Source organism: Dendropsophus ebraccatus, chromosome 5 (genome assembly GCF_027789765.1).
Source record: "Dendropsophus ebraccatus isolate aDenEbr1 chromosome 5, aDenEbr1.pat, whole genome shotgun sequence".
Taxonomy (NCBI): domain Eukaryota; kingdom Metazoa; phylum Chordata; class Amphibia; order Anura; family Hylidae; genus Dendropsophus; species Dendropsophus ebraccatus.
Window position 1 is genome coordinate 162691019 of NC_091458.1, and position 22858 is coordinate 162713876.

At 44.6% G+C, this 22858-nt stretch overlaps 1 protein-coding gene across 2 annotated transcripts in view; it reads right to left on the minus strand.

Annotated features, from left to right (window-relative positions):
- Nucleotides 1–2057: 2057 nt before the first annotated feature.
- LOC138793298 (KN motif and ankyrin repeat domains 1-like) overlaps nucleotides 2058–22858 on the minus strand; it is a 40577-nt gene continuing 19776 nt past the window's right edge. For both annotated transcript variants that reach the window (XM_069971818.1, XM_069971819.1), the window contains exons 2-3: nucleotides 9648–9728; nucleotides 2058–5002 (exon numbers count right to left, since the gene is read on the minus strand). In XM_069971818.1, the coding sequence (XP_069827919.1) occupies nucleotides 3573–5002; nucleotides 9648–9684 (1467 nt within the window). In that variant the 5' untranslated portion in view covers nucleotides 9685–9728 and the 3' untranslated portion in view covers nucleotides 2058–3572. The remainder of the gene's footprint in view (nucleotides 5003–9647; nucleotides 9729–22858) is intronic.

The following is a 22858-nucleotide window of genomic DNA, read 5'->3' on the forward strand; positions in this document are numbered from 1 at the left end:
CTGGGGAATGGTTCTGTAATATGGGCTCCTGACTGGGTGGTATCCTGGGGAGTGGTTCTGTATTACAGGCTCTTGACTGGCTGGTGTCCTGGGGAGTGGTTCTGTATTACAGGCTCCTGACTGGCTGGTGTCCCGGGGAGTGGTTCTGTATTACAGGCTCCTGACTGGGTGGTGTCCCGGGGAGTGGTTCTGTAATATGGGCTGCTGACTGGGTGGTGTTCCGGGGAATGGTTCGGTATTACAGGCTCCTGACTGGGTGGTGTCCTGGGGAATGGTTCTGTAATATGGGCTGCTGACTGGGTGGTGTCCTGGGGAATGGTTCTGTAATATGGGCTGCTGACTGGGTGGTTCCCGGGGAGTGGTTCTGTATTACAGGCTCCTGACTGGCTGGTGTCCTGGGGAATGGTTCTGTATTATGGGCTGCTGACTGGGCGGTGTCCCGGGGAGTGGTTCTGTATTACAGGCTCCTGACTGGGTGGTGTCACGGGGAGTGGTTCTGTAATATGGGCTCCTGATTGGCTGGTGTCCTGGGGAGTGGTTCTGTATTACAGGCTCCTGACTGGCTGGTGTCCTGGGGAGTGGTTCTGTATTACAGGCTCCTGACTGGGTGGTGTCCCGGGGAGTGGTTCTGTAATATGGGCTGCTGACTGGGTGGTGTCCTGGGGAATGGTTCTGTAATATGGGCTCCTGACTGGCTGGTGTCCTGGGGAGTGGTTCTGTATTACAGGCTCTTGACTGGCTGGTGTCCTGGGGAATGGTTCTGTAATATGGGCTGCTGACTGGCTGGTGTCCTGGGGAATGGTTCTGTATTATGGGCTGCTGACTGGGTGGTGTCCTGGGGAATGGTTCTGTAATATGGGCTGCTGACTGGCTGGTGTCCTGGGGAGTGGTTCTGTAATATGGGCTCCTGACTGGGTGGTGTTCCGGGGAATGGTTCGGTATTACAGGCTCCTGACTGGGTGGTGTCCTGGGGAGTGGTTCTGTAATATGGGCTGCTGACTGGGTGGTGTCCTGGGGAATGGTTCTGTAATATGGGCTGCTGACTGGGTGGTTCCCGGGGAGTGGTTCTGTATTACAGGCTCCTGACTGGCTGGTGTCCTGGGGAATGGTTCTGTATTACAGGCTCCTGACTGGGTGGTGTCACGGGGAGTGGTTCTGTAATATGGGCTCCTGATTGGCTGGTGTCCTGGGGAGTGGTTCTGTATTACAGGCTTCTGACTGGCTGGTGTCCCGCGGAGTGGTTGTGTAATATGGGCCCCTGACTGGGTGGTGTCCCGTGGGGAGTGGTTGTGTAATATGGGCCCCTGACTGGCTGGTGTCCTGGGGAGTGGTTCTGTATTACAGGCTCCTGACTGGGTGGTGTCCTGGGGAGTGGTTCTGTAATATGGGCCCCTGACTGAGTGGTGTCCCGGGGAGTGGTTCTGTAATATGGGCCCCTGACTGGGTGGTGTCCTGGGGAGTGGTTCTGTAATATGGGCCCCTGACTGGGTGGTGTCCCGTCGGGAGCGGTTCTGTAATATGGGCTCCTGACTGGGTGGTGTCCCGGGGAGTGGTTCTGTAATATGGGCTCCTGATTGGCTGGTGTTCTGGGGAGTGGTTCTGTATTACAGGCTCCTGACTGGCTGGTGTCCTGGGGAGTGGTTCTGTAATATGGGCTGCTAACTGGCTGGTGTCCTGGGGAATGGTTCTGTATTATGGGCTGCTGACTGGCTGGTGTCCTGGGGAGTGGTTCTGTATTACAGGCTCCTGATTGGTTGGTGTCCTGGGGAATGGTTCTGTATTATGGGCTGCTGACTGGCTGGTGTCCTGGGGAATGGTTCTGTATTACAGGCTCCTGATTGGCTGGTGTCCTGGGGAATGGTTCTGTATTACAGGCTCCTGATTGGTTGGTGTCCTGGGGAATGGTTCTGTATTATGGGCTGCTGACTGGGTGAATTGGCACAGAGGACAGTTTTCTTCACTTCCTGGATTTCTATCAGCTACTAGTGTGGCAGAACCGCACAGATATGGAAATACATTGTATACACACATCTATATAACTTTTAATGTACTTTTAATAGAAAATAAGCTTTCCTTATGTGGAGTTCCCCTTTAAATGTTCGTATGTTCGTACAAACATGATGCTAATTCTTCATGTTCGCCGATCATGAATAATTTGTTTGATGATCGGAATAGTTATAACAATCATTTTCGAACATATTCGAACTTGCGAATGTACGCAATTGTGTAATTAGCGCTGTGCACCTCATAATCTGTACGCATGTGTGTAGACCAAATTATACGCTTCTACTGTATGTTTGTTTATAATTGTTCGAGGAACACAAACCGATCACAATAATTTTTTTTTTTTATGTTCGTGTTCGGGATCTGAACCAAACATCGGGATGTGCGCTCATCACTAGTCGTGACGTCACTTTATTTATTTTTTTTTTGGGGGGGGGGGAGGAATTAAAGCCTGCCCGATCTAGTAAATTAAGGGAAATAGCACTAAGCTGGCCCAAAGCCACTGGCAGCGGGACGTCCTCTAGAGGCCATGATCAATAGTTACCACCAGAGGAATTGAGCAGGTGAATCCCCCCTCCCCCCCCAAGAAAAGTGAAAAGTTGTAAATACATTAAAATGGTGACAAATTAAAAAAAAAAATCATAATACAATTATACAATTTTTCCCATAGTAAACAACCATATAATGTGCTGAGTGTGACCTAGACCGTGGTGTCAGGCCAGTAATGTATCATAGTGCCAGGTCGATGTCACTGTCCACCATCTGTCCACCACATTGCGGATATGACGGGGAGATTAAAAACTATTCAAGCAGAATCTGCAGATCAAAGGCCAAATGGTGCTTCTTCCTCTCTGCGTCCCGCCATGTGCTCAATGTTCTATATTATTGGACACGAGATGAAACCTCTCACAGTCCAGTGCTAAACGAATCCATGAGGTGCCCGAATGCCCAGTGTCTCCCCAGATATGGGCCCAGCAGGTGGTACTCTCATAGCTCCCGGTGCTTGTGCTTCTCCGCCATGAAAAAATGTTTGCATGAATAACTTATGTCCGTGCAAAATAAAAGAAAATACTAATGGTTGTGATGAAGACAGCCACAAGTCAAGCAGAGATGAACCGAGCACAATATATTCCCGCTGAAATGAATGGGGAGTTGGAGGGATCGTGAGGGTAAAAGGCTGGTGGAAACCTGTCTCTAGCCGGCATCTAGTTCCTCTCTCCTACTCCATTCTACATGTTGATGCATCTCCATAGTCTGCAGCGTCTATTACATTGGGTAACGGATTATTGCTTGTGCGATGCATCTGAAAATGTGTCAGGTTCACTTTCCTTTGTCTGCACATGGATTGTGTAGAGAGATTTGGACATCTTTACTCTCAATGGCTGCCACTAGCTCCTCGGACATTGGGTACTCTCTGGACACACCTCACCTGTTGGATGACATATGGACTGTTCCTCAGTGGTTGTGGCTGTATTTTTTACTATAGTATTTGTAATTTCTGCAGGTATATTATCCGCTGTAACATTAGAAAAGGAAGACGTGTCCACCAGCTGTGAACCTTGTTGAGGTCATTCCCCGCCATAGGGCACAGATACATCGAGTAATGATTCCACCTGATTTGCCTGCATTGTCTTTTCTTTATCTTGCCATGAGGCAACAGCTACCCTCAGCTCTTCCAGTTCCTCGGCTGCAGCCTTCACATGATCTTCAAGCATGCCGATAACTGCCCTCTGGTGCTCTACAGTATGCTGAAGAAGCTGGATCTCCTTCTCTGCATCAGAGGATAAGCCTAATAAAGATTCCATAACCCATTCACCTACATCTCTGGTTACTGGGGAGGCCTGGGAAGCAACATCTTTGGTGTTCAGCCTGGATTTGTCGTCCATACTAACATCATCGCCAACTGCTACCGATTTACGAGTCTTCTCTTTCACTGCCGGGTGGCGACCGCATGGTTTTTCACCGGCCACTTTCCTGTTCCCTAAGTTTCTATCTGGATCACTTAGTTTCTCTGTTAACCTTTTTAGCTCTGCTATTTTACTTCTTTTATGTCCTGCAGGTCCTGAATGACTTTTCTGTCCAGACTTCACTTCTTCTTCTTCTTCTTTTCTGTCTTGTTCGTCAATGGTACTTGTTTCTCCACTATTTAAAAGACTGTTTTTCTGTTCCTCCAAATCATAGGTCAGCTTCTTGTTTTTTCTTTCTAGAGTTGAAATCTTCCTTTGTAATGCAGGAATAATCTTCACTTGTTCTTCCAGATCTTTCAACCGCTTTAATGAAGCAGCCATCTGTTCCCGAATGTATTGAAGATGAGCTGGAGAAATGTTGGCAGCAGGGGTACTTCTACCAGAATTTACAGGACTTATTTTCACAGACCCCATGAAACCTTGGCTTGACGTGGCATGAGTTTCTCCCCCTTTGTTCTGGTAGACAGTTAGTGATGTTTGGCTAAGGTTTGGTGAACTTCTACTAGCATTGGTAAGTTTAGAAAGATTGGAAGTCTGGAGAGATCTATCAGAGTAGAAACTTAGCTGGTCTTGTTGAAGTCTTCTGCTAGTCTCCTGTAGAGTTTCCTCAATTCGAGGATTCTTTACCAAGTTCTTTGCTGGTGGAGGTGGAAGGAGTTTAAAATAGGGCGTTGGGGACAATGGGTTGGACTTTCTTAAAGCCAATGTTTCTTTGGTGTGTGAGGAATCGGTTTCTGTTCTACAAGCTGTTAAAAATACAGAATCTGATGTTCCATCTTCACTAAAGTCCAAAGATTCAGTTGAGACCCAAGCACCTGTTTGACTTGAAAGACTTCTTAAAGATGATGTGGACCGACGTGGCACCCTTGGTTTCCGATTGGCTTTCAGTTTCTTTAAGGTGTGACCACTCTGAATATCATCAACATATTTCATAAAATCCAAATCCAACTGGAAGCCATATGGAGTTTCAACAGAGTAAGATGTTTTCTCATTTTCATTCTGGTCCCAGTACAAGAAAGGACCTCCGAGGTCTGTGGAAGTGAAATCACAAGGTTTTATACACTGTAATATAATAATACAATAAACATGCATAGGATTTCTTTGTATTTAACATGATTATTAAGGAAGCATTTTGTCTTGTTTTTTATTGTTCCCCTGGCTGCAGGCTGGCACGTATCCTTACCCATGACGATCAGTGTCCTGTGTCACAGCTCCATTCCCATCCTACAGCATTGCTTGCATCCCACTGGCTGTGAAATAACCGCTTTCCTGACCCCTTTTCTATCTCTTTAGGTCTATTGAAGGTCAGAAGTCAGAGCCGTCCCATAGAGATGTATTGGGTACAATGACTTCCGGCCTCCTGAGCTGCAGAGCTGAAGCTGATGAGGTCACAAGGACGCCCGTGGGATGCAAGTGGCGCCATAGGAAGGGAATGAAGCTGCGCCGTAGGACACCGATCATCATGGGTAAGTATACGTGGCGGCCTGCAGCCGGAGGAACAATTTAAAAAAAAACGGAATGCTTTTTTAACGTCATTCTATTTTTGCCAACATATGGTTGTTAAGAAATGGAGGAAAGCATGGATAACATCCCGCCACAGTCCCTTGTCCATTCTCTCATCCCTAAGACACCTGTAAACAATTATGGGCAATAAACTATCCAAAGTCAACACAATACTCCACAATGTATTCAATGTTTTATTAATCTCTATTAAAAATCACACAAATCCATAAAAAACTCAGAAAGGAGGGAAAAAATAACATCATAGCAGCATAATATGTTATAATATATAATATTTAACTCACTACCGCTCCACTCTGGGTCCCTGGAAAAGCTGGATCCAAACTTATCCAAGTTTTCAAGGACTGGATTCAGCTTTTCCAGGCACCTGTAGAGGAACGGCACGGAGCAGCAGTCAGTTATAAAGCACCCGGGGAGAAGCAGCAGTCAGTTATAAGGCAGCCGGGAGGAGTGGCACTGAGCAGCAGTCAGTTATAAAGCCCCCGGGGAGAAATGCCAGTTAGTTTCAAGGAACCCAGGGAGGAGCAGCACGGAGTAGCAGCCAGGTATAAGACGGCCGGGGAGAAGCAGCACGGAGTAGCAGCCAGGTATAAGACGGCCGGGGAGAAGCAGCACGGAGTAGCAGCCAGGTATAAGACGGCCGGGGAGAAGCAGCACGGAGTAGCAGCCAGGTATAAGACGGCCGGGGAGAAGCAGCACGGAGTACCGGCCAGGTATAAGACGGCCGGGGAGAAGCAGCGCGGAGTAGCAGCCAGGTATAAGACGGCCGGGGAGAAGCAGCACGGAGTAGCAGCCAGGTATAAGACGGACGGGGAGAAGCAGCGCGGAGTAACAGCCAGGTATAAGACGGCCGGGGAGAAGCAGCGCGGAGTAGCAGCCAGGTATAAGACGGCCGGGGAGAAGCAGCGCGGAGTAGCAGCCAGGTATAAGACGGCCGGGGAGAAGCAGCGCGGAGTAGCAGCCAGGTATAAGACGGCCGGGGAGAAGCAGCACGGAGTAGCAGCCAGGTATAAGACGGTCGGGGAGAAGCAGCACGGAGTAGCAGCCAGGTATAAGACGGCCGGGGAGAAGCAGCGCGGAGTAGCAGCCAGGTATAAGACGGCCGGGGAGAAGCAGCGCGGAGTAGCAGCCAGGTATAAGACGGCCGGGGAGAAGCAGCGCGGAGTAGCAGCCAGGTATAAGACGGTCGGGGAGAAGCAGCACGGAGTAGCAGCCAGGTATAAGACGGCCGGGGAGAAGCAGCGCGGAGTAGCAGCCAGGTATAAGACGGCCGGGGAGAAGCAGCGCGGAGTAGCAGCCAGGTATAAGACGTCCGGGGAGAAGCAGCACGGAGTAGCAGCCAGGTATAAGACGGCCGGGGAGAAGCAGCACGGAGTAGCAGCCAGGTATAAGACGGCCGGGGAGAAGCAGCACGGAGTAGCAGTCAGTTATAAGGCAGCCGGGGAGGAGTGGCATGGAACAACAGTCAGTTATAAGGCAGGGGGCACACAGTTACATGGTAATATCAAGGTTTTACAAATCCTTAGTCTGGCAAACATGTTTACAACGCCTGCACTTTGCAACAGGATATCAGGCAATAGCATATTCACCGGGATCCATCCATCTATAGGGGCTGTACAATAGCATATTCACTGGGATCCATCTATCTATAGGGGCTAAGACCAGCACAGGGGATTTCGTCTTGCTATCCCCCCCATAGTGTCTAAGGTTCCTAACAAGTTGTTCCCAATACATCATGCCCCATGTCCCATCCTATAGATACATGCAACCAGCAACAAACTGATAGATCTAATGCCATGGAGGAAAATACCAGACATGGCTTCCCATGTTCCACTGATGGATTTCTTTCCTAGTCCAGTTGGCCCCTGAAGGTTATTTTTGTGTGGGTTGCCTGTTTCCTTCTGTGTTATATTTCTAGAGATGTCTTACTACTGTTTGGCCACAAGATGCCGCTACTAAATATTATGTTTCTCCAGCACATTGAAAGCTATGGGGGTTAATGGACTTTCTTTAGTTTTTGCAGAGTGTGACGGCTGTCCGGTCCCTTCCTTCTGGCCAACCAGAACTCTAGTCTAGTAATTTCTCACTAATCACATGTCAAGTCAGCCACTTCACAGTTCCTCCACCAATGAGGGACCAGCTTACTTGTAACCCTATATATGGGAAGATTGGTCAAGTTTAGTGAGATTAGATTAGACTTAAAACTGAGTGTTCCTGATGAGTTTCCTCAGATCTGGTCATTTTGGCCAGGTTCCCGCTCCTGACAGAGATTGATTCTTTCCTTACATGTTTGAGCCTACAAGATGATGGCCTGATAAAACCCTAAGAGGGGCAACTACCACCCAAGAGACCTAACCTGTCTACATCTGGGGTGACCACGCTCTATTAATTATTCATCAGGAAGTCCTTCAGCTCTTCGGACTATCCCCAGTCATGGCAAAGAGCAGATAAATCCAAAGTGCCCCACTGAACCTTTGCTTGATCTCCTCAGGTAATCGTTAGGGATTAGCTACAGCTTGGGGCCCATTTTCTTGGATCTGGGAGTATGGGTTTCTTCTAGCAAATCTCAAATATTAAGGTGCCCCTGACAGAGTTCTGCACCACCTAGACAGTACCCCCTGGTAGCCCCCAAACAACTCTACAAACCCTAACAAAGAGACTGTACCATGTAAAGCTATCACCCCACTATTTCCAAAGGAACTGGCCATCACACTCAAGCGCAAACCAATTGCTCTAGACTTGTGCCGAGTATCAAGCTGTACTGTCGCTTCAAGAAGTTTCCAGTAAAGCATTCAATGTTAAGTTTATCCTGGACTCTGTGGTTCCTCCGCACTGCAGGGACACCAGGGACTGCCTGCACCTACAACCTATTACCTGGCGTGTGTCGGTATGGGAGGATGCACACCACTCCTGGCCTCCGTGACAAGTGCCGCAGTCGTACCACGACACCAGCCCCGGCAATATCCATCTAGTACCCCCTGGGCCACCCCACTTCTTAGCACTATATACTATTAACATCAGGAGTTAGTTACAATTTGGTCAAAGTCTATAAGACCACAGACCGATTCACGGTTCCTGATTCCCTAACGTAAAATGGCGCAGTACTGCACGGCGACCACCATTGCCAAAGCAACAGTCCCCGAGGAAGGACCGACCCAGCAGTCCGGCAGCCCCTCTACTGCCAGACAACCCTCTGGGCCCTGCAGACACCACGCTGCAGCAAAAAATGGCCGCCACACAGCAGCTAAGAAAGACCTGCAGGAGGAGAGCTGGCCGGGGCAAAAATAGGTGAATGGGTCAGAAAAAAAAACACTTCTCATCATTATATCCAAACATCAGCAGTGTATAAGCCTATACACTCCTGACGTTAGTATTAAAGGGGTATTAAAGGGGTACTCTACTCAAACATAACTTCTAATATACTGCTGCCCATGGTGAGACTAACAATTCCTGCCACACTTGTAATTATCTATTCAGTCTCCTTCCCCCAGTTCTCAGCTGCGGCTTTCTGCTGAGGACACAGAAATCTGTGTGTGAGCCTCTCTCTCTGTCTCTCCCTACTCCCCCTCCATTCTGAGACAGCTAATGTAAACAAGCCCCTGGCTGGCTGTATCTGCAACATTGTAGCTTCTTTGTAATGCTGGGAGGATTAATAACATCAGCAACTTGACTTGTATGGAAGGAATTGTTAGTCTCACCATGGGCAACAACATATCAAAAGTTATGTTTAAGTGGAATACGGCTGAGAAGCGGAGTGTAAGCCGTGTGGATGTGCCGCCATTGATGGATCTACCCCATGCGGAATTTACTGCCTTAGGGTATGTGCACACTGAGCAATTCTCGAGGAATTGTAGCTGAAAGTTTTCAGGCAGAATTTAAGCAGAATTTAAGCCCCCCATTGACTTCTATAGGATTCCTCTAGCAGATCTACAGCAGAAAATTTTGCTCGGAAATTCTGCAGTGTGAACAACAGAGCAGAAAACCCATTGAAAGAGACTTTGCTCTGTACATATTTTACGGGAGGAATTTCAAGCTGAATTCCTCGCCTTTTCCTCAGTGTGCACACAGCCTTACATCACAGTATTAGGAATCTAATGTCGTCTAATGTGTCTAGTTTTTTATTTCCATCGTGTCATTTTATCGTAACTGAGTTACCTGGAAGGTCATTTCTTAGATTAACAGAGTCCGTCATCCCGATGGCTGAGAAATCCCGGTAACAAATGACGTCCAAGCCACCTGTAATACACACAATATAAGCTATACATGTATGTAAAATAAAGAACTCATCAGGCTATGTTCACACAACGTAAAAAAAAAAAAAGAAAGACGTCCGTTATTGGCGAGATTTAGTTGACTGCAATGCATTGAAGTCAATGGAATGACGGACGTCCAATACACACATTGTATAAAATGACGGACATTATCTGCACGCACATCAAAATAATGATCATGACAATTATTTTCGGACGTCTTTTGCAAACAGTGGACGTAATTTTTTATTTGTTCACACACAGTTTTTCTTTTTTTTCACAGTTTTTACTATTAAATTCAATGGACAAAGGGCGATCAGTCCACCTGACCTAGAATAATGGACCGACAGCTGTCACTGCACTGACCGGCGGCCAGACAGCAAAATGATGTCCGACATTTCAACTCAAAATGACAGATGCCATTTTACATGGAGAGGGAAAACTGTTGTGTGAACATAACCATACAATGCAAGGAAGAAGGGTCTGCAGCCAGTCCTAGCGTCATGAAGACCATTGCAGCTGCAGGTTTATAGATGCTCAGGTTCACACTACAAAATAGTCAATTCTTTTGGCGGAGTCCCCGTGACACATTCTATCAAAGGGACAGGCAGAACTTCAGGAAGGGAACTCCGCTTGAAATTCTGTGCAAATTCAGAAGTGTGAACTGACCCTTAGGTCAGTTACAGTATACAAGGCATTACAAAGAAGCTACAATGTTGCAGATAAAGCCTGCCAGGGACCTGTTTACATTAGCTGTCTCAGAAGGGAGGGGGGGAGGAGGGGTAGACAGAGGGAAAGGCACACACAGATTTTTGCATCTTCAGCAGAAAGCAGCAGCTGAGAACTGGGGGAAGGAGACTGAATAGATAATAATGAGTATGGAAGGAATTGTTTGAGTATGAATGTTTGAGTGGAATACCCCTTTAATAAACCAAGAAGACATAAACTTCTGTATTATTTAGATATTTTATATTCATACAGGAACATTTATAAGGATATAACATAACGGACCAATGAAAGAGGGTCCTCCAGGGGCCACTACCTCCTTCAGGGGTCACCATGGCCAGCACAGGCCACCATAATTGACCGCAGAATACAAAAGATGAGACTAGAGACGAGTGAACCTGGAGCAGCTGGAGTCCATCCGAACCCGAACGATCGGCATATGATTAGCGGTGGCTGCTGAAGTTGGATAAAGCTCTAAGGTTGTCTGGAAAACATGGATACAGCCAATAACTACAGCCAATAACTATATCCAATAACTACAGCCAATAACTACAGCCAATAACTATATCCAATAACTATATCCAATAACTACAGCCAATAACTATATCCAATAACTACATCCAATAACTATATCCAATAACTATATCCAATAACTATATCCAATAACTACATCCAATAACTACATCCAATAACTATATCCAATAACTATATCCAATAACTATATCCAATAACTATATCCAATAACTATATCCAATAACTACATCCAATAACTATATCCAATAACTATATCCAATAACTATATCCAATAACTACATCCAATAACTACAGCCAATAACTATATCCAATAACTATATCCAATAACTATATCCAATAACTATATCCAATAACTATATCCAATAACTACATCCAATAACTACATCCAATAACTATATCCAATAACTATATCCAATAACTATATCCAATAACTACAGCCAATAACTATATCCAATAACTATATCCAATAACTACAGCCAATAACTACAGCCAATAACTATATCCAATAACTATATCCAATAACTATATCCAATAACTACAGCCAATAACTACAGCCAATAACTACATCCAATAACTATATCCAATAACTACATCCAATGACTATATCCAATAACTACAGCCAATGACTATATCCAATAACTACAGCCAATGACTATATCCAATAACTACAGCCAATAACTACAGCCAATAACTACAGCCAATGACTATATCCAATAACTACAGCCAATAACTACAGCCAATGACTATATCCAATAACTACAGCCAATGACTATATCCAATAACTACAGGCAATAACTATATCCATGTTTTCCACATAGCCTTAGGGCTTTATCCAAGTTCAGCAGCCACCGCTAATCAAATGCCAAACGTTCAGGTTCGGATCGACTCGAGCATGCTCCAGGTTCACCCATCTCTAGATGAGACCTAAACCGTAACTTCAACTAACCGGGAGTGAAAAGGTAGAAAGGCTATGTTGACACATGGTTAAACAGTAACCGTTGCATAGCAGAAACGTTCTTTTTTTTACAATTGACTTGCAGGTACTGTCGGGTGTGCAGGTACTGTCGGGGTGGAGATACCGTTGGGTGTGGAGATACCGTTGGGTGTGGAGATACCGTTGGGTGTGGAGATACCGTTGGGTGTGGAGATACCGTTGGGTGTGCAGGTATCGTTGGGGTGCAGGTACCTTTGGGTGTGGAGATACCGTTGGGGTGTAGGTACCGTTGGGTGTGGAGATACCGTTGGGTGTGCAGGTACCGTTGGGTGTGGAGATACCGTTGGGTGTGGAGGTACCGTTGGGGTGCAGGTACCATTGGGGTGTAGGTACCGTTGGGTGTGGAGATACCGTTGGGTGTGGAGATACCGTTGGGTGTGGAGATACCGTTGGGTGTGCAGGTATCGTTGGGGTGCAGGTACCTTTGGGTGTGGAGATACCGTTGGGGTGTAGGTACCGTTGGGTGTGGAGATACCGTTGGGTGTGCAGGTACCGTTGGGTGTGGAGATACCGTTGGGTGTGGAGGTACTGTTGGGGTGCAGGTACCATTGGGGTGTAGGTACCGTTGGGTGTGGAGATACTGTTGGGTGTGGAGATACCGTTGGGGTGCAGATACCGTTGGGTGTGGAGATACCGTTGGGTGTGGAGATACCGTTGGGTGTGGAGGTACCGTTGGGTGTGGAGGTACCATTGGGGTGCAGGTACCGTTGGGTGTGGAGATACTGTTGGGTGTGGAGATACCGTTGGGGTGCAGATACCGTTGGGTGTGGAGATACCATTGGGTGTGGAGATACCGTTGGGTGTGGAGATACCGTTGGGTGTGGAGATACCGTTGGGTGTGCAGGTATCGTTGGGGTGCAGGTACTGTTGGGTGTGGAGATACCGTTGGGGTGTAGGTACCGTTGGGTGTGCAGGTACCGTCGGGTGTGCAGGTAGCTTTGGCTGTGCCGGCAAATCAATTAACCATTCACTTCAATGTAAAGTACGGCGTCTGGACGACTTTACATTGTGTGAATAGAGAATATTTCTGGATGCTGTTCAGTGGACAGCGTCCGGAAATAAAATCATGTACATGCCTATTAACACCTGTTCTAAAAAACAGACGTTAAAATAATGGTGTGTGAACACAGCGGACGGCATTGGATTGACTTCAATGCAATGCTGCCCCTCCAGTAAAGAACGGACACTAATTCCATTGCAATCAGCGTCCTTTCTTTACTCAAAAAAAATAAAATGTTTTGTGAACATAGCCAAACTGTGCAAATCTTTCCATTATAATTTTACCTGTCAGTTCCTCTCCTGGGGAGCGGGGGCGCAGCCTAAGCACAGGCCCGGCATGACTGGGTTGGCTGGGGCAGGAAGCAAGAGTAGGGGGTTAAATGAAATGTAGATTCCCCCACTTGATAGTGATATGGTGTTGTTCCCACTGGGGTAGGACCCGGAAAACGCTGGTATATTATTGGGGTGCCTGTTGACTAATTGTTGGCGCGGTGCGGCTAGGGGAAATGTTTCGGCACTGATGATGCTAGATGGCGCCCTGCCAGACCTCCCTTGTTTGTGGATCTGAATGTTATTTATACAGAAGTTATATTCTAGAGATGAGTGAATACAATTCGATCGAGTAGTGTGATGAATACGCGGGAAACATTCGAAAGCCCTCCTATCGCACTTGGCGCTTTTTTAATCCAATCACCATGCAGGGAGGCCGTGAGGGACCCTGGGAGTACACACGCAGCGCCAAAACCTACCCTCATTGGATGGCTGAACCACATGACCTCGAATATTTAATAATTGACTTCCGCCTCTCGACCGCAGATGCCTTTCAGCCTAGTCAGGGAGAGATCCTGGAGCAGGGAGAGATCGGTGTTAGTAGGGAGAGATCCTGGAGCAGGGAGAGATCGGTGTTAGTAGGTTTGGTCAGGCAGGATTACTACACAACCCAGAAGTCCTTCTCAGGGCGAAGATCCAGCGAGAAAGTCATCTCTGCATCCAAAGCTTCTCAGGGCTAAGAAATAGATGATATAACAGCAGCATCAGGTGTATTCATCCCAGGACCCTGTGTGTACAGTGACTTATAGTGTCCCTGGCGTAGCCCACTAAGGGCAGGTAAACGTTATACATATTGTGCCAGTTGACCACTAAAAGGCGAGAGGAAGAGTCCAACTGGAACATCCGCCAGGTCCACGGACAATAAGCCAATGCTGGACAAAATGTGGGACAATTTAATGGCATCCCAGCGCAAAACATCCACAGGGACAAGTATTGGCGGATGTTTAGGGAGAACATGGCAGACCGTGACCCTGTCCTCCCGGATCCCTCGGCACCATACAAGCTGGACACATGGCTGGAGCCGTCTCTCTTTGCTTTGGGGGTGCTGACCGCCTGACGCTTATAAAGATGAACAACAACTGGATAGACCCAGAGTTCTGAACTTGTCCACCACAGTAACGCAGCCAACAGTGAAGTGCCTTGTGCCTTGTGCCCTTCCCCCACACATTACCGCCTAGTATTCCTCCTCAACCTCCTACTTCCTCCTTTACCACTGACTGCACCTGTAGGGCCTACTAGACCCAATTTTTCAGGGGGCTCGCTTCAAGGGCCCCCAAGTGATTTTCAAAAGGAAAAACCTTTTGGGCCTACTATGGCCAATGCTTTCGGGGGCTCAACTCAAGGGCCCCCCCATCTAATTTTTCCAGGGCTTGCTTGATGGTTCTAAACATAATTTTTGGAAGGCTGAGCTGAAGCGCCTGCCTGCTACCTTGTTCTTGGAAGGCTGAGCTGAAGCGCCTGCCTGCTACCTTGTTCTTGGAAGGCTGAGCTGAAGCGTCTGCCTTCTACCTTGTTCTTGGAAGGCTGAGCTGAAGCGTCTGCCTGCTACCTTGTTCTTGGAAGGCTGAGCTGAAGCGTCTGCCTGCTACCTTGTTCTTGGAAGGCTGAGCTGAAGTGCCTGCCTGCTACCTTGTTCTTGGAAGGCTGAGCTGAAACGCCTGCCTGCTACCTTGTTCTTGGAAGGCTGAGCTGAATCGCCTGCCTGCTACCTTGTTCTTGGAAGGCTGAGCTGAATCGCCTGCCTGCTACATTGTTCTTGGAAGGCTGAGCTGAAGTGTCTGTCTGCTACCTTGTTCTTGGAAGGCTGAGCTGAAGCGCCTGCCTTTGAGCATAGTGTATTCAAAAACCAATGGAAGAAACCAATACAAACACTGCATAGAGATCTAAATAATAACACATTTTAATTATAAAATTAGGAAAACAAATAACGAAAAACAGAAATAAACAGGAAAAAAAACATCAAGTTGCCTTTGGCGCAACTTGTCAATCTGTCCCTTGAGATTTCTCAGCCCCGGCTGCACATCCCTTAAGGTGCGCATTGCCCCATATGCCCTCCTAGAGAGGTGGTCTGTCTCCTCCGCCAGCTGGTTGAGGGTCTCTATTACTGTTATGTGATGATTAGAAAACTTCTACAGGTGATGAAAAGCGATCATTTCCATCCTGTAGTTTCTCAGGTTTCTGCCCTTACTATATGCTGGAGGAGTTTGTAGGTAAGGGCCGCGCTTCCGTTGGCTCTGGCGGAAAACGGCCGGACAGTCCCCGAGGGTCGGAGCTAAAAAAGAAAGGCGCAAATTAGCCGATGTTTTCTAGAAAGAAATTGAATCTGCATCCCATGTTATTTTACCGACCATTAGAAGAGGAGCTCGATGCTGGAGGCGTCCTCTGGGGAGATGGGGTCCTTTCTGGCGATGGGGTCAGAGGGGCGGGGCTTATCAGTGGTGGCGGTGTGGGAGGGGCTGTCCTTAGCAGTGTGTGAACTATCCAAAATAAATAAATAAATTGAAACAAAGACCTGCCACACGCTCCCCCGTATCGGCGGCTCTCCTCTTCTCCCTCCGAGCACATGTGGTGTGTAATGCACTCGGCCCGCGCTGCAAGCAGGCTCGGACTGGCCCACAGGGGAGCATGGCAATCCCCCGGTGGGCCCTACCCATTGGTGGGCCCCTGAGCAGGAGGTCTGTATCCCTGTATAGCAGCTTCAGGATGACATATAATCCCCCAGTTACTTTCATTGGACGTCACCTTTCAAGAAACCTTAGTGGGCGGCTGTGCTGTGTGCATAGAGCAGGGATGGGGAACCTTCACCTCTACATCAATTGCAAAACTACAACTCCCATCATGCCTGGACAGCTCCTGTACAACAGAAGAGGGATGGGGAACCTTCAGCCTTCTAGCTCAATCCTTCTATTATGAGAGGAGACCATATGCTGTGGCTGCACATGACCGGTGGAGGGAACATATCATATATGTGAGCCTATGTGTGGGCAATAGGGTGGGGGTTCTGTGGGTACAAAGTAAAAGGGTTGTGAAAGTCCCCAGTATATTAAACACCCCAGTAGCAGATCCCAGTATATTACATATTCCAGTCTCAGGACTCCAGTATATTACACATCCCACTATCAGGCTCACAGCATATTACACATCCCAGTATCACTACTCCAGTATATTACACATCCCAGTATCACTACTCCAGTATATTACACATCCCAGTATCACAACTCCAGTATATTACACATCCCAGTATCACAACTCCAGTATATTACACATCCCAGTATCACAACTCCAGTATATTACACATCCCAGTATCACTACTCCAGTATATTACACATCCCAGTATCAGGACTCCAGTATATTACACATCCCAGTATCAGGACTCCAGTATATTACACATCCCAGTATCACGACTCCAGTATATTACACATCCCAGTATCACGACTCCAGTATATTACACATCCCCGTATCACTACTCCAGTATATTACACATCCCCGTATCACTACTCCAGTATATTACACATCCCAGTATCACCACTCCAGTATATTACACATCCCAGTATCACTACTCCAGTATATTACACATCCCAGTATCACTACTCCAGTATATTACACATCCCAGTATCACTACTCCCGTATATTACACATCCCAGTATCACTACTCCAGTATATTACACATCCCAGTATCAGGACTCCAGTATATTACACATCCCAGTATCACTACTCCAGTATATTACACATCCCAGTATCACTACTCCAGTATATTACACATCCCAGTATCACTACTCCAGTATATTACACATCCCAGTATCACTACTCCAGTATATTACACATCCCAGTATCACTACTCCAGTATATTACACATCCCAGTATCACTACTCCCGTATATTACACATCCCAGTATCACTACTCCCGTATATTACACATCCCAGTATCACTACTCCAGTATATTACACATCCCAGTATCACTACTCCAGTATATTACACATCCCCGTATCACTACTCCAGTATATTACACATCCCCGTATCACTACTCCAGTATATTACACATCCCAGTATCACTACTCCAGTATATTACACATCCCAGTATCACTACTCCAGTATATTACACATCCCAGTATCACTACTCCAGTATATTACACATCCCAGTATCAGGACTCCAGTATATTACACATCCCAGTATCACTACTCCAGTATATTACACATCCCAGTATCACTACTCCAGTATATTACACATCCCAGTATCACTACTCCAGTATATTACACATCCCAGTATCACAACTCCAGTATATTACACATCCCAGTATCAGGACTCCAGTATATTACACATCCCAGTATCACTACTCCAGTATATTACACATCCCAGTATCACTACTCCAGTATATCACACATCCCAGTATCAGGACTCCAGTATATTACACATCCCAGTATCACTACTCCAGTATATTACACATCCCAGTATCACTACTCCAGTATATTACACATCCCAGTATCACTACTCCAGTATATTACACATCCCAGTATCACTACTCCAGTATATTACACACCCCAGTATCACGACTCCAGTATATTACACATCCCAGTATCACTACTCCAGTATATTACACATCCCAGTATCAGGACTCCAGTATATTACACATCCCAGTATCAGGACTCCAGTATATTACACATCCCAGTATCACTACTCCAGTATATTACACACCCCAGTATCAGGACTCCAGTATATCACACATCCCCGTATCACTCCAGTATATTACACATCCCAGTATCAGGACTCCAGTATATTACACATCCCAGTATCAGGACTCCAGCATATTACACATCCCAGTATCACCACTCCAGTATATTACACATCCCAGTATCACTACTCCAGTATATTACACACCCCAGTATCACGACTCCAGTATATTACACATCCCAGTATCACTACTCCAGTATATTACACCCCCCCCCCCCGATCAGGCTCACAGCATATTACTCACCGTGCCGTATCTCTGCAAGTATCCGGGGACTCTTATATTTCAGGTCCAACCATTTTTTTGGATTTGGGTGGGGGTCCTTCTCTTGTTGAGATCCTGCTGGAGGGCACGTACCACCTTTCTTATTATCCGCCTTTAATGTGTATTGGGGTTAGTGACAGGGACACGTTCTGGGCCCATAATCCATTTCATCCATGATTTGGACCATGAGCTTCAGCTCTTCATCGCCAAACGGGACGATCTCCTGGACATTTTTCTCTCTCCTAATCTCTGCTCTGCTGCGGCCTAGCGTTCGTACAGCGTAATGCGTGATGCACGCGAATAACGATGCTCTATGGACGCACATTGGGATCTGTTTTGCTAACTCTTAAGCAAAAGGTTCAGATACGTATATAAAGAAGGCGACCAATAAAGATACAACGCAATTTTATTAAACAAATTATTAAAAAGATCTATAAAAAGGATTATATAGAGATGGTATATCAGAAATACAATAACCAGGTGTTCTTAGTATGAGATTGCGTACACTTTTGCATAGATATGAATACAAAGGTTAAGTACTTACAATATCACTAGTGCATAGTCACATCATCTGTCCTTCTAGTATCAGCCACAAGCAAAGCCGCAAGTGGCCAAAACCAAACATCAGCCGTAAATCGGCGCAAGACAGAGAATAAATCACTACCAGGAACATAACGATACTTCATCTGTCATAGAACTTCAACTGGGGAGAGGCTTCCAGCGATCTGACAGAGACCAAGTCCTGGGCCTACACTATGGAAGCGTCCCGGGCCTACACTATGGAAGCCTCCCGGGCCTACACTATGGAAGCCTCCTGGGCCTACACTATGGAAGCGTCCCGGGCCTACACTATGGAAGCGTCCTGGGCCTACACCATGGAAGCGTCCCGGGCCTACACCATGGAAGCGTCCCGGGCCTACACCATGGAAGCGTCCCGGGCCTTCACCATGGAAGCCTCCCGGGCCTACACCATGGAAGCCTCCCGGGCCTACACCATGGAAGCGCCCTGGGCCTACACTATGGAAGCCTCCTGGGCCTACACCATGGAAGCGTCCTGGGCTTACACCATGGAAGCCTCCTGGGCCTACACTATGGAAGCCTCCTGGGCTTACACCATGGAAGCCTCCTGGGCCTACACTATGGAAGCGTCCTGGGCTTACACCATGGAAGCCTCCTGGGCCTACACTATGGAAGCGTCCTGGGCTTACACCATGGAAGCCTCCTGGGCCTACACCATGGAAGCCTCCTGGGCCTACACTATGGAAGCCTCCTAGGCCTACACCATGGAAGCCTCCTGGGCCTACACTATGGAAGCCTCCTGGGCCTACACTATGGAAGCGTCCTGGGCCTACACCATGGAAGCCTCCTGGGCCTACACTATGGAAGCGTCCAGGGCCTACACCATGGAAGCCTCCTGGGCCTACACTATGGAAGCGTCCTGGGCCTACACCATGGAAGCGTCCCGGGCCTACACTATGGAAGCGTCCTTACCACAGGTCCAAACCTCTCTCCCAGATGGCTGCAGCTCTCAGGTTTTATACAGAGTTAGAATCAATAACTTCATACACTTTAGTGCTGCACTAAGTATAGAATACACAGATCTCTGTCCTGTTTGTATTACCTCCATGTTATAGAATAGAATGGCCAGGTCTAATCCTTAGGAGGACAATACTCACACAATGGGACAATGCGCAGATTAATCCTAAAGCAATGATATGAGGTTTTCTTGTTTAGATGATACTATGCGCTATACTATATATTAGATGATACTATGCGCTATACTATATATTAGATGATACTATGCGCTATACTATATATTAGATGATACTATGCGCTATACTATATATTAGATGATACTATGCGCTATACTATATATTAGATGATACTATGCGCTATACTATATATTAGATGATACTATGCGCTATACTATATATTAGATGATACTATGCGCTATACTATTTTCTGTTGAATCACTGGGACTGGTCAAACGTTCTGTTGGTTCGGCAAACTATCGCCATTGGATCAGTAAAAGCCTTCTTCAAACTTGTTGGATGACCTAGAAGTCTCATGTATACTGTCATCGGGGTCAAATGGAGAATGACACATAAAATGGCCGCCAATATGCTTCAAATAGCCCCCATTTATACCTAGCATTACAGGATCATGTATGTAGGAAATACATAAGAAATACGAAGGAAATGTGTGAACATCGCTGTAAATGTTCGTAAAGAGTTTGGAAATATTTTTCCTTCGCAACTGCAGAGAATGGCATTATACTGCGATTTTGGGGTGTTGGGTCCACCCAGGCATGCTCCCCCTGATGTCACAGTGTCATTCCGGAGGTGTTGGCATCGTTTAGGGAGGTTTCATGGGGGACTTGGTGACCTCCAAGTGGTCGAATTTGGATTTCCATGTGCCGAGAATTTCATTCCCATAGACTATAATAGGATCGAAAAGTCTTGAAAGTCGAATAATTCACTACTTGCTCATCTCCAGTAATGTATAGTAATGTATAGTATAGTATAGTAATGTATAGTACAGTATAGTACAGTATAGTAATGTATAGTATAGTATAGTAATGTATAGTACAGTATAGTACAGTATAGTACAGTACAGTATAGTACAGTACAGTACAGTATAGTACAGTATAGTACAGTAATGTATAGTATAGTAATGTATAGTATAGTAATGTATAGTATAGTAATGTATAGTATAGTACAGTATAGTACAGTACAGTATAGTACAGTACAGTACAGTATAGTACAGTATAGTACAGTAATGTATAGTATAGTAATGTATAGTATAGTAATGTATAGTATAGTAATGTATAGTATAGTACAGTATAGTAATGTATAGTATAGTACAGTACAGTATAGTAATGTATAGTAATGTATAGTAATGTATAGTACAGTATAGTAATGTATAGTAATGTATAGTATAGTATAGTAATGTATAGTAATGTATAGTAATGTATAGTATAGTAATGTATAGTATAGTACAGTATAGTAATGTATAGTATAGTACAGTACAGTATAGTAATGTATAGTAATGTATAGTAATGTATAGTACAGTATAGTAATGTATAGTAATGTATAGTATAGTATAGTAATGTATAGTAATGTATAGTAATGTATAGTATAGTATAGTAATGTATAGTAATGTATAGTATAGTACAGTATAGGATAGTATAGTATAGTAATGTATAGTATAGTACAGTATAGTAATGTATAGTATAGTATAGTACAGTATAGTATAGTAATGTATAGTATAGTAATGTATAGTATAGTACAGTATAGTAATGTATAGTATAGTATAGTACAGTATAGTATAGTAATGTATAGTATAGTAATGTATAGTATAGTATAGTATAGTAATGTATAGTATAGTAATGTATAGTATAGTAATGTATAGTATAGTATAGTAATGTATAGTAATGTATAGTATAGTATAGTAATGTATAGTATAGTAATGTATAGTAATGTATAGTAATGTATAGTAATGTATAGTAATGTATAGTATAGTACAGTATAGTAATGTATAGTATAGTATAGTACAGTATAGTAATGTATAGTATAGTATAGTACAGTATAGTATAGTAATGTATAGTATAGTAATGTATAGTATAGTACAGTATAGTAATGTATAGTATAGTATAGTATAGTATAGTATAGTAATGTATAGTATAGTAATGTATAGTATAGTAATGTATAGTATAGTATAGTAATGTATAGTAATGTATAGTATAGTATAGTAATGTATAGTATAGTAATGTATAGTAATGTATAGTAATGTATAGTAATGTATAGTAATGTATAGTAAAGTATAGTCATGTATAGTAATGTATAGTATAGTAATGTATAGTAATGTATAGTATAGTCATGTATAGTAATGTATAGTATAGTACAGTATAGTAATGTATAGTAATGTATAGTATAGTATAGTAATGTATAGTATAGTATAGTACAGTATAGTAATGTATAGTATAGTATAGTACAGTATAGTAATGTATAGTATAGTATAGTACAGTATAGTATAGTAATGTATAGTATAGTAATGTATAGTATAGTACAGTATAGTAATGTATAGTATAGTATAGTACAGTATAGTATAGTAATGTATAGTATAGTAATGTATAGTATAGTACAGTATAGTAATGTATAGTATAGTATAGTATAGTATAGTATAGTAATGTATAGTATAGTAATGTATAGTATAGTAATGTATAGTATAGTATAGTAATGTATAGTAATGTATAGTATAGTATAGTAATGTATAGTATAGTAATGTATAGTAATGTATAGTAATGTATAGTAATGTATAGTAATGTATAGTACAGTATAGTAATGTATAGTAATGTATAGTATAGTAATGTATAGTACAGTAATGTATAGTATAGTAATGTATAGTAATGTATAGTAATGTATAGTAATGTATAGTAATGTATAGTATAGTATAGTATAGTATAGTACAGTATAGTAATGTATAGTAATGTATAGTAATGTATAGTAATGTATAGTATAGTATAGTATAGTATAGTATAGT